The sequence below is a fragment of the Lycorma delicatula genome, chromosome 5 (assembly GCF_047948215.1).
Source record: "Lycorma delicatula isolate Av1 chromosome 5, ASM4794821v1, whole genome shotgun sequence".
NCBI lineage: Eukaryota > Metazoa > Arthropoda > Insecta > Hemiptera > Fulgoridae > Lycorma > Lycorma delicatula.
In genome coordinates, this window is record NC_134459.1 from 40,515,844 (window position 1) to 40,528,232 (window position 12,389).

At 28.7% G+C, this 12,389-nt stretch overlaps 1 protein-coding gene across 1 annotated transcript in view; it reads left to right on the plus strand.

Moving 5' to 3' along the window:
* The window catches only part of Fbxl7 (F-box and leucine-rich repeat protein 7), a 317,288-nt gene extending 308,020 nt beyond the window's left edge, over positions 1–9,268 (plus strand). Inside the window, exons 5-6 of the mRNA XM_075365236.1 lie at positions 4,992–5,239; positions 8,960–9,268. Coding sequence (XP_075221351.1) covers positions 4,992–5,239; positions 8,960–9,247 — 536 coding nt within the window. The 3' untranslated portion in view covers positions 9,248–9,268. The remainder of the gene's footprint in view (positions 1–4,991; positions 5,240–8,959) is intronic.
* The last annotated feature ends 3,121 nt before the right edge of the window (positions 9,269–12,389 follow it).

Sequence of the window (12,389 nt, forward strand, 5' to 3'; positions counted from 1 at the left end):
GTTTTATGTTACTCACAACAACAGTTGAAAATAAATATGATCTACTTTAATTAATTATATTTATAAAAAAGAAAGAATTATCAGAACACAGTAACAAAATAACTATCTTACAACCAATACATAATAAGACAAAAAGAGTGAAGAGAATAAAAAGAGTAAATAGAGTGAAAAAGATACATAATGATATCATTGAAAACATTACTAAAACTTACAATAAAGAAATATTTATAGTAAGTAACTTACAAACCTAATAACAACATAATAAAATATTTAAAAAATAAAACTAATAAAAAAATTAACGGGTGGAAATTTAAAAATGGGTTAACTAACAAATGGGTGGAATTTTAAAAATTAAATGTAATGATTGTAATACTATTTATAAAATAAAAACAAATAGATCCTTTAAAACTGATTTCTTGAACATTACAAAGATTAAAAAAATAATAAATTAGGTTTAACATGGCAGACTATCTATAATAAAAATAAACATTCAGTTTCTAATATTGACGCAAATTTAAAATTATAAATTAATAAAGATGACATAAAATTAAATATATTAAAAAATATTACTCATAAAATACAAACAAAATTTCAATTTGATAAAGCAGCAGACATTTAAGACTATTTAAGTGAGATTTATCTAATAAGAACTGTAACAGATAGCAGCACTCTTGAAAAGTAATACACAATTTTCATTATTTTAGTATTTTTATTTTTAAATTTTATTATGCAATAATGGAATTATTTCAATCATGAATGAGGATATGGAATCCCACAAAGTACTTTCATGAAAAGTTAGGGTAAGATATATCTTATCTCAATATCCTGTACTAGTTGGTTTAATTAATAGAATTTAAACATACTGATTGATCATTTGAAGAGTTACCACATTTGTTTTTCAACAGCTATCAGTCCCATCATATTTCTGTTTGCAGGCATCTATACCATTCTCGAGGGGAACCTTTTTAAAATTATTTTCAATGGGGTGGAACCCAACCTCTCCGCTACACCAACCACAACTCAAAAATGTTAAATGGTAATGGTAGCATTTAATTACACTAATTGACAACCCCCCAAAAAAAAATAATGAATTTTGTGTAAAGAAAATTAAAATCTGCTCACCTCTTTGCTTGGTAGGTGTGAAAAACCATTTGGGGTAGTACTGTTTTAAATTTCAGTCCAACAAAAATAAGTATAAAATTACATGATATTACTTCTTAAACCATTTGAAATAATCATAATCTGTGGGTTAAAACTGTGAAAATTAAGTAGCTTGTGATGGATCATTGGAGGGACCTTTGAATGACAAGTAATTTGGTATAAGTAAAATAAAAATTGGTTCACTGGTATTGAAGTTATGATAAAAATGTGTTTTTTTAGGTTAGGTTGGGATACAGTGTTACTGACCCAAAGTACTAGGTCTGAAATCATCTGTTCTTATTAAAAATATGGGTTTTATGTTTCTCCAGCCAACATATCAGCAAAAAACATACCAGTAAACACAGCATTATAACATCAGTTTTTTTTTTGTCTTCAGTCATTTGACTGGTTTGATGCAGCTCTCCAAGATTCCCTATCTAGTGCTAGTCGTTTCATTTCAGTATACCCTCTACATCCTACATCCCTAACAATTTGTTTTACATATTCCAAACGTGGCCTGGCTATACAATTTTTTCCTTCTACCTGTCCTTCCAATAATAAAGAAACTATTCCAGGATGCCTTAGTATGTAGCCTATAAGTCTGTCTCTTCTTTTAACTATATTTTTCCAAATGCTTCTTTCTTCATCTATTTGCCGCAATACCTCTTCATTTGTCACTTTATCCACCCATCTGATTTTTAACATTCTTCTATAACACCACATTTCAAAAGCTTCTAATCTTTTCTTCTCGGATACTCCGATTGTCCAAGTTTCACTTCCATATAAAGCGACACTCCAAACATACACTTTCAAAAATCTTTTCCTGACATTTAAATTAATTTTTGATGTAAACAAATTATATTTCTTACTGAAGGCTCGTTTAGCTTGTGCTATTCGGCATTTTATATCACTCCTGCTTCGTCCATCTTTAGTAATTCTACTTCCCAAATAACAAAATTCTTCTACCTCCATAATTTTTTCTGCTCCTATTTTCACATTCAGTAGTCCATCTTTGTTATTTCTACTACATTTCATTTCTTTTGTTTTGTTCTTGTTTATTTTCATGCGAAAGTTCTTGCGTAGGACTTCATCTATGCCGTTCATTGTTTCTTCTAAATCCTTTTTACTCTCGGCTAGAATTACTATATCATCAGCAAATCGTAGCATCTTTATCTTTTCACCTTGTACTGTTACTCCGAATCTAAATTGTTCTTTAACACCATTAACTGCTAGTTCCATGTAAAGATTAAAAAGTAACAGAGATAGGGAACATCCTTGTCGGACTCCCTTTCTTATTATGGCTTCTTTCTTATGTTCTTCAATTGCTACTGTTGCTGTTTGGTTCCTGTACATGTTAGCAATTGTTCTTCTATCTCTGTATTTGAACCCTAATTTTTTTAAAATGCTGAACATTTTATGTTAACATCAGTTAAACATATTACAAACCAATAATAAGGTACTTCTTTGCTGGCAACATGTTGAAAAATTGATTACCCTGTTATAACAGGTTATAATTTCCTGCCAGTTATTGAAATCTTAGTTTTTATGGTAAATTTTTGCAAATTGTTTTCTTTCATACTGACAGTAATTAGTAGGAAAAGTATTTATTATATTTATTTCATCATCATGTTTTATTTAAATTGTTGTGTTCTTTAGTTAAGATTGGCATTTAGTTTGTGTTACTGTTCTACCATTTGGCCAGTCATGTTTTGTCTTTAATAAATTTGTCTCGCAAAAATGACTTACAATCTGGAAGAAAGGACTGAAATAATTTTTACATATGGAGAACAAAATAAATGTGCTAGAAGAACTGACCAAGTGTTTAATGAACGGCATCCAAATAAAAATGTTTCTCACACTTACATTGTAAAACTTGTAAAATAAACTCCGCAAAAATGGATCTGTCATAAATGAAAAACGTGTAGGGCAAAAGATTTTAGATAAATTAACTTTGATTGAAATCTTGGGAAATGTAGTAGTAAATCCTCAGAGCTCAATTAGTAAAATATATCTTGAAACTGGGGTTTCTTATGAATCTGTTTTCACTACATTAAAATTGAATAAATTTTTTCTGTATAAAATTCAACTGTATCAAGAACTGATTGAGGGTGCTGCTGACAGAAGGACTGAATTCTGTGAAGAAATAATTCAATTAATAGATGCCAATCCTTATGAAAATTTTTTTTTTTCTGATGAATTCACCTTCCTTCTAAATGGCTTTGTTAATAAACGCAACTGCCGATACTGGAGCGATGTAAATCTTGTTTTCAATGTTGGAAACACACAGCATCCTGAAAAAATAGATGTGTGGACTGTGATTTACGCTGAAAACATAATCAGTCCAGTATTTATCAATGGGAATTGACAGGTATTTGCAATTGCTGATGAAGTTATTACTAATAGTCCATGCCTTAGAAAATCAGTTAGATGACAATGGAAACATCTTACTTAACGAAGACATGCTTCACTTTCAGCAAGATGGAGCACCTGCTCACTGTTCACTTCCAGTACAACAATGGTTGGCCCAAATGTTTCCTGGATGTTGGATAAGTAGAAGAGGATCAGTTGAGTGGCTGGCAAGATCTGCTGATCTTACACCACTGGACTTTTTTGTGGGGTCATTTAAAATCAATAATTTATAAAGAAATTTGTGCTAACATACAAGAGTTGAAAAATAGAATTGTAAGAACATGTAGAGATGTAACTAAAGAAACTTTAATAAAAGTAAGAAGTGAATTTCAACAAAGACTTAATTATTGTTTACGGGATACACAGTAGTGTATAGTCAAAAACAATATCTCTTTCTTATGTTTTATATGTATATTTTTTCCAGTTATTAAATACATCTTAGCCATTCAAACCACACAACTTACAATTTGTAATGTAAACATAAGCTACAGCCTGCATGAGCAGTGTATTCTAAGCTGGAAGGCTGATCATTGTAGCTGGAAGGAATCATTGTAGCTGCTTACTGGCCATTGCAGTTTTTCCATATACTATTCTAAATAAAAATATATAATTTTATATATACACAGTATTTACTTATCTAAGGTATTCCAATTACATCATCAGCTTCAATGATACATCACATTCATTGGTTATCCACAGTTTTTTCCACAACAGAGTAACTACTTAGTAACTTCTAATAAACTGCTTCAAGTGTTTTAGTTTGTCTGTTTGCTAAAACTCTTTAATTACTTTGTATCAAGAATCCATAACTCTTGTTCCACATTACTTTCTCAATGAAATAAATAATGGGTTTCTGGTTTCTTTAATTTCAATATATTTTGTACAACGTACAAAATTATTGCCATAAACTTTCTTCCATAGCATCAAAAACATTAGAACCCAAGGCAGATGATAAAAAAAAAGACCTGAGAAAAATAATCTACCACCCTTTATGGTAATGAAAATGAGATAGCATGGATCAGTTAATTTCTATACATAAAATTGTAATTATTTTAAGTTGACTTTTTTCAACTTAAAATGATTTTTATTTACTTATAGAAGTGAACTATGATATTTCTTAAAAACAAAACATGATTTTTGTATTTTAAATTATATGAAGTTATATACGTTTAAAGCTGAAAATTGTAGAATATTAAAGTAATGTGTCCTTTATACTTAAGTCTTTATATTTATTATTTAATAAGTATTCAGTATAATTACTAAAATTATATATATTAATATATATTGTTGTTTAATCTTTTTTTTTATCTCTAAAAACAAAATTAACACCTCATAATATTTATTTAAAAATAGTCTCTTAAAAATATTATAATTTAAAAAACCATGTACTGTGGTGTATTATTATTATTACTCTATTTCATTTTTTTCTACTTTTGTTTTAGATGCAGGAATAAAGTTTGTCCCAAGTTTCTGTTCAACACTGAGAGAATTAAGTGTTTCGGATTGTAATCTGGTGACAGATTTTGGACTTTATGAACTCGCGAAACTTGGTGCAACTCTTCGTTACTTATCTGTTGCAAAGTGCACTCAAGTTAGTGATGCTGGATTAAAAGTTATAGCAAAACGTTGCTACAAACTAAGGTACCTAAATGCTCGTGGCTGTGAAGCTGTCAGTGATGATGCAATAACGGTAACTATTTTTGATTCTTATTATGTTAGTTGTATGTTTATGAATTGTGTTAAGTTAGTAACATTTTCTTTATTTATTTAATACGTCTAATATGTTCTGTTGAAATTAAATGTAATTATCTGATGTTTTACATTACCTATTGATCAAAATAAATGTTTAATTTATTTATACAGAATTGAAACTCAAACCATAACAATTCTCCTGTCTCTCCTAGTACTTTGAACAGTTCAATTGGTATTTCATTACATACCTCTAATTTTTCTTCTCTTTTCATTTTAATTGCCTCATTTACTTCACTTTTTAATATACTGTACTCTTTTTGAGGTAATGATTTAGAACATGATCTGCCCTAATCACAGAACACTATGAATGAATGACACACTCTATATAATATTCACACGCATAAGCTGTAAGCTTATGTGGTGAATTAATCATTTACTTCTTAAAAAACAGTCTTAACATTGAATTTTCAGGTTTATTCTAGTTTCATAAAGTATAAACAAAAGAAAAAGAAAGATTGTTTTTACAGTACCAGAAATTAATGGACCTAATTTTATTTGCTTTGGTGCATACGTGTAGTGTTACTTTTGAAGAATTCTCATGACAAATCTGTATTTCATCACTATTAAAAATATTGCTTGGAAATCCATCATCTGCTGACCCTACTTTGGAAATCTAGTACTTTAGAAAGAAATTATTTGTTAAAAATACAATTGTAATATTATATATTAATCAGAGAGATGTCATTTGATATGAGGAAGAGGGAAATGGATTAAGACTTTTGAAATGTGAATATAGAGAAGGATGGAGAAAGTAAGGCGTGTGGATAAAATGAAGCATGAGGAAGTAATGAGCAGGATTAAAGATGAAAGAGCACTTATACAAGAAGTACACAAAAAAAAGAAACTGGTTAAGGAATGAGGTTAGAGAAAGTGGAATCTTGACAACTTTTTTGGAAGGGTTAGTAGAAGGAGAAAGGAAAGTGAGGAAGAACTAAATTAATAGATGAGGTGAAAATTAGAAACTATGTATAAGAGGACAAAGGAGAAGGCTTGGGACTTGTGACAGAAATGAATGGAGACAGATGTGGTATTAGAGACCTTTTGCCAGGCAGAATGCCAGACAATGATGCTGAACTGCAGACACTAAATGAGAATTAAAATGAATCCTCAACAGAATTTTACTAATAGACCAGTTACACAGAATTGGTTGGTTGTATTCATCAAAATTTTCACAATAACTCAAATAATATTTTTTATTATGTTATTTCAAATATATACTATTATCACTTTTTTGAGACTATAAATCAGTTAAAAGAATGTCACGATACTAATTATTCTATTTGTTTTCTTTACAGAAGTAGTAGTAGTAGTAACAAAAGAAATTATTATTCAATTATAAGAATATTCAGATTTTCAGAAGAACTGAGAATTGATAAATAGAATGAAACGAGAGAAGAATGATTCCAGATTACTATTATTTTCAGAGATGTATCACTTGAGGTCAAAGAAAGAAAAGGTTAAAACAACTCCATGAAAAACATAAAAAAGTTAAACAACTTGTTAAAATTTGAATAGAAGAAAAAAAGAGCCAGTGAAATCTTATTTTATAAGTAAGGTGGCAAAATAATGCTAAAGAAAAGAGCATTACTACAAAACAGCACTTAAAATAATTTATTAAAAACATACGTACACCTTACGAGGTCTGTTTACAAAATAACCAAACATTTTTAATTACACATCAATGGAAACATTTAATGACATGCGGTTGGCAGCATTGTGTTTCGTGTAATCTCCTCTGTAACCACATATTCTTGGATTGTTGATATATCATTTAGTTTTCATGTTATTGTTATTTGAGTACAACTTGTTTAAGTGTTGATAGCGATTTTTGTAATGCACAATTTTCAGGAGCAATAATACAATGTAAAATCTTGCGTGTAACTGGGGAAAACTATCGTAGAAACATTTCAGTTTTTGAAACAAACTTACAGAGATGGTACTGTGGGTCATACACAATGTTATGAATGATTTTCTTGATTTAAAAGTGGGTCATCAGTCAATGAACATGACCCTTGATTAGGAAGGCCTTCGACTTCAAATGATGACACCACGTACAGAAAATCAACGATCTGATGTTTGCAAATCACCGATTGACTCAGAGAACTTGCAGATGATGTTAGCATCTTGACTGGATCATGTCATGACATTTTGACAGAAAAATTGAACATGTGTTGATTTGCAGCAAAGTTTGTTCCTCATTTGACGACCATACAGCCGAAAGAACATCAAGTGAGCGTATATTGGCAACTTCTTGAACAAGCAATGATGATGAAACATTCATGCAAAGGATCATAATGGGAAACAAAAGCTGGATTTACAGCTACTACATTGAGACAAAAGTTCAATGGATTGACAAAGAATCTCCACACCCCAAGAAAGCACGTCAATCTTGATCCATTATCAAAGTGATGCTCTCTGTTTTTTCGATTTTAATGGAATCATGCATTTTGAATTCTTGACAAAAAGAGACCAGAGTTGTGGTGAGACAACTCATGGTTCCTTCACCACAACGATGCACCCACATACTCAGCTTTGTCAATTTTGTGCCAAAAATCAGATGACTGTTCTCCCTCAGCCTCCCTACTCGCCAGACCTGGCTCCTTGCGATTTTTTCTTATTTCTAAAATTAAAATCAGTGATGAAAGGATGCCATTTTGAGACTATTGATGACATTAAAGCAAGTTCATTACAGAGCTTAAAGGCCATTTCGAATGACACTATTCAGGACTGCTTCGCGAAGTGGAAACACTGCTGGGAAAAGTGTATGAATAGAGAAGGAAAGTACTTTAAAGGGGACGAGGACCAATAATCTGTAAAATTAATAATAAAGATTAAAAAATAAATTTCAGTTATTTTCTGAACAGACCTCGCAGCCATGATTACTGTTATTCAAAAATCGTAATGCCTCACAACAGTTTTTTAACCACAATTAATAGTTTGCAGTTCAGTTTTATATGGTCTACAACAATTTTAACAAATTAAATCTCAACAACCTAATTATTCTAGTAATACAGGCATGAAGACCAGTTAAGACTGTTTTTACTTTAACTGTTATAGTTAAAATCATAGAATGGTCACATAAAAATCACTGATCAGGAACAATGCCTGCTAATGGATGATGTAAAAATGAGTAAAATAAAGAAGCAACCATCTTACATGTCTTTACTGAAGTATATTAAGAACAAAATGAATAAAGCTGACATTGTTCATGTTTTTGAAAGAATAAAGGAATCTATAGATTTATGAATATGAACTATGTAAAAAATAAAGATCATTTTTTAATTACTTTATTATTGAAATTATGAAAACTGCTGTTCAAGAAGGTGAATGAAAAAGAAATAACATATGTGACCCAAGAATGGAAAAAAACTTTTTCTTGTTTATTTTTCTATGAAATAGAGTCATATAGTAGAAAATAAGGTAGTAAAAGGTTAGTTGAGATAGAAAAGAATAGCTGACAACTGTAAGACTACTGCTATAAAATAATTAATCATTAAAGAGTAAATAGATGATTTTTTAAAATTATCTAACAGTAAACTTGACTAATTATGTTGCTTTCCTCTGATTTTTTCTTTAGTTTTTATACCTTTTTTTCATCCTATATATAATAGTTGCTACATTTATTTCAATGTTAATTTTAAACTGTTTTTTGCCACAGGTTCTGGCAAGATCATGTCCAAGATTGAGAGCTTTGGATATAGGAAAATGTGATGTAAGTGATGCTGGACTAAGAGCATTAGCTGAAAGCTGTCCTAATTTAAAAAAGTTAAGTCTTCGACAGTGTGATTTAGTTACTGATCGTGGTGTACAGTGTGTAGCATATTACTGTAGGGGGTTAACACAACTTAATATACAAGATTGTCAGATATCATTAGAAGGGTACAAAGCTGTTAAAAAATACTGCAAAAGATGTATTATTGAACACACAAATCCTGGTTTTTTCTGATTTATTTTTTTACATATTTTTAAGCACTATTGAATGATATATTTATTTATAAATGAAATATTCTAAATTATGAGTTATAAATTTTTTTCATTAGTTTTATGAAATGTTTATGCTCTTTTCAGTTTCAAGAAATTATAAATAAAAATAAAAAAACATTTAAAACTCTGAGTGCCTTAGTTTCTTTATAATTAGTTTACTGTAGAGAATTGAATATCATTACAGTCGTCAGACAATTTATATTATTTTTTTTTCCTTTTTTTTACTAAATTCTAAGTAGTTAAGAATTTTAAACAAAAAAATATGTATAAATAATGATATACTTTCTACACAAAAAGTAGAAATCTGTTTAATTACATGGGGATCTAATCTGCCACTAATAAAGTAAATCATTTTGGGTGATGTTTGTCTTTCTGGTTAAGATTTGAAATACTTAATATTTTTTTCTATTCTTTCATTTTGTATCTGATTACACAGAATGTATCTCTGTAAACAGAATGTCGTTGGGAAACATTTTGTGACACCAGCATAAAGTAAATTTGAGAAATTTCCTAGAAATAAGAGGAATAATTTAGGAAAATAATTTTCCTGCAGTTTTTTATAACATATCACGGTTCTACTAAAATCATAATACATTTAGTATTCTCTCAGGTATTCAGTCATTACTAATTTAACAACTTTTTTATTTTTTTATTATTTTTTTTTTTTGCTGCAAATGCCCAGATTTGATTGTAATACTTCTTTTTTCTACGGCCACTTGTAAAGTTCTATCTAGTTTTTTTATCATACTTTTTTCTTAAAAGTTATGTCAAGCAAAAATATATTTTAATAATAGTTTGTTGGCCTTCTTTACTCTTGTTGCAATCACTTGAAAATTGATTACTGTACATGCTTCCATATATATGATGATTTTAAACTGTATGCTGTCATACCTCTAAACAAGTGTAACAAATATTAATTCATTTTCTTTAGAAAAGTATAAACTTTTTGTGAATCATAAATGTAATATTGTACAAAGTCCTTGTTTAAATAATTTATTAATTAGGTAATACTATAACTGTATATTATGTTTTAATGACCTTTTTTTTCTTAAAATGCAGTAATAAAGCTGGAATGTCTGTAATAAAGAAATCGTGTTTATAATACCAACATTATTATGTTCAGACTGATAATGTATGATAATACTTTTTTCCTCTTTTTTGAGTCATCAGGAATCTGACTAGTTTAAAGTTATTCTCCATTCTTTTTTGCAGTGTGCTAATCTTTTAACCTCATTATAATTAATACATCCCTTCCCTCAGTTATTTGTTTTACATATTCTAATCTTTACCTTCATTTACAATATTTACTTTGTACATATCCCTTTGATACCAAATTTACTAAATCTGGATGTTTAAATAAAGATCTAACAATTATCTATGGTAACATATCCATGGTGATATACATCATTTGTAATTTTACTTCTTAGATGCAAAATTCTGTAGCTTCTAGTACATTGTGTTCCCTATTAATATTAATTTCCTCATTACACTTCTTTTTATCATATTTCTTTACCTTTGTATTACTCTTATTTTCAGTTTTAAATCACCTCTTCTAGCCATGAAACCATGCCAAGAATTCTAGTAACTCATTTTGGTTTCTAAATGTCATCAGTAAATCTTAACATTACTTTTTTCTTGAACAGTTACTCTACTTACAGTTTTTTCTTTAATTTCTTTATTACTTCTTCTATTCGCATATTTAAGAGCAAGGGTTTTATCTCATTTCTTTCTAAATAAGAGCAGTATGCTCTTCTTTAGCTTCTACTTTTATTATTGCTAACTGATTTTGTATAAATTGCATACCTAATACAGTAATTAAATATAATCCAATCATTTTGTTATTTTTCTTACAAATTTCAAATCCCTGTAAATTTACCACTAATTCAATTTAAATTTTTGAAAAAACAAAAATAGAAATATACTGATGTAACACAAATTATTTATAGCTGGTTTCAGTACTTATGTGTTTATTTTTAAATTCTTAACTTCCACACATAAGTTAACAAAAATGTACAAAAGTCACTTAAATTATTCAGTAAAATCCCCGTTTTTAAATTTGATTAATTCTATTTATATATATATTTAAGATACAAAAATTATCAGAAAAAAATTATATCTAAGGAACTCTAAGGTACCCCTTTTTAGTTCTGCTATCAACTTTGAACTAAAAACCAACCAATTATTTCAATGTTTTTTGTACATCAGCACTCTTAATCTACTGCAATTTTTTTAATGAAAATTGGAGTAAGAGAAAAATGTAAAGTGTATATCAGTTACTTGTACTGAAATAAAATAATACGATCAGTATACAGAGAGTTTACCTGTATAAACAAGCAGTTGTAAAATGGTTAATAATGATAACAAATGAGTAGTTTTCTTATTTGTAGTAGCTATTTGTTTTTTGTTGTTTTTTTTAACTTAAAATTCCATTTTAATTGTACTGCTTACTAAATAATGAAGTGTGTATAACTGTACCACTTTCATCCAATATGATGAAATTGTGATGTAGTAATTTACCTTTGTAATTTAAGAAAAGTAGTTTAAACTAAGAAAAAAAGTGTTTATACTTATAAAATATCTGTAAATAGAAAACTTCTTTGTACAAAGAAAAAAATAGAGGATGGAGAAAAGACTCTCAGAAATTATTTAATTCCACCAACCATATTTATTTACATTTTGTAAATATATATATACAGTGTTCATTTTAAGTGTGCTATATTAAGATTTCTAACTGCAGCAAAACATTTTTAAATAGAGAACTTCATTTATATTTCCTTAGGCATTAAAAGTATAGTGTTGCTATTTTTCCAAATGACTTCCATTTTTTTTCAATATACTTTTTCAACCTACTTTAATTTTTTTTAAATAGAACCCCTTAATTTTCTGCTCATTTTTGATAGAAAACATCATTTTAAGAGTTTTTATTTTTGGCGTTTAGAAAACTTGCCTATTTTGAAGATGAGAAATAACTCATGAATGGTAAAGGAAAATATCCAAGAATAAAAAAGTTTTGAAATTATTTCTCCTATTAGAAAATTACATATAAACATGAGTTACAGTAGAAAATATTTTGGAATTGTTTTTCGCCTTTGACAACCTGTAGC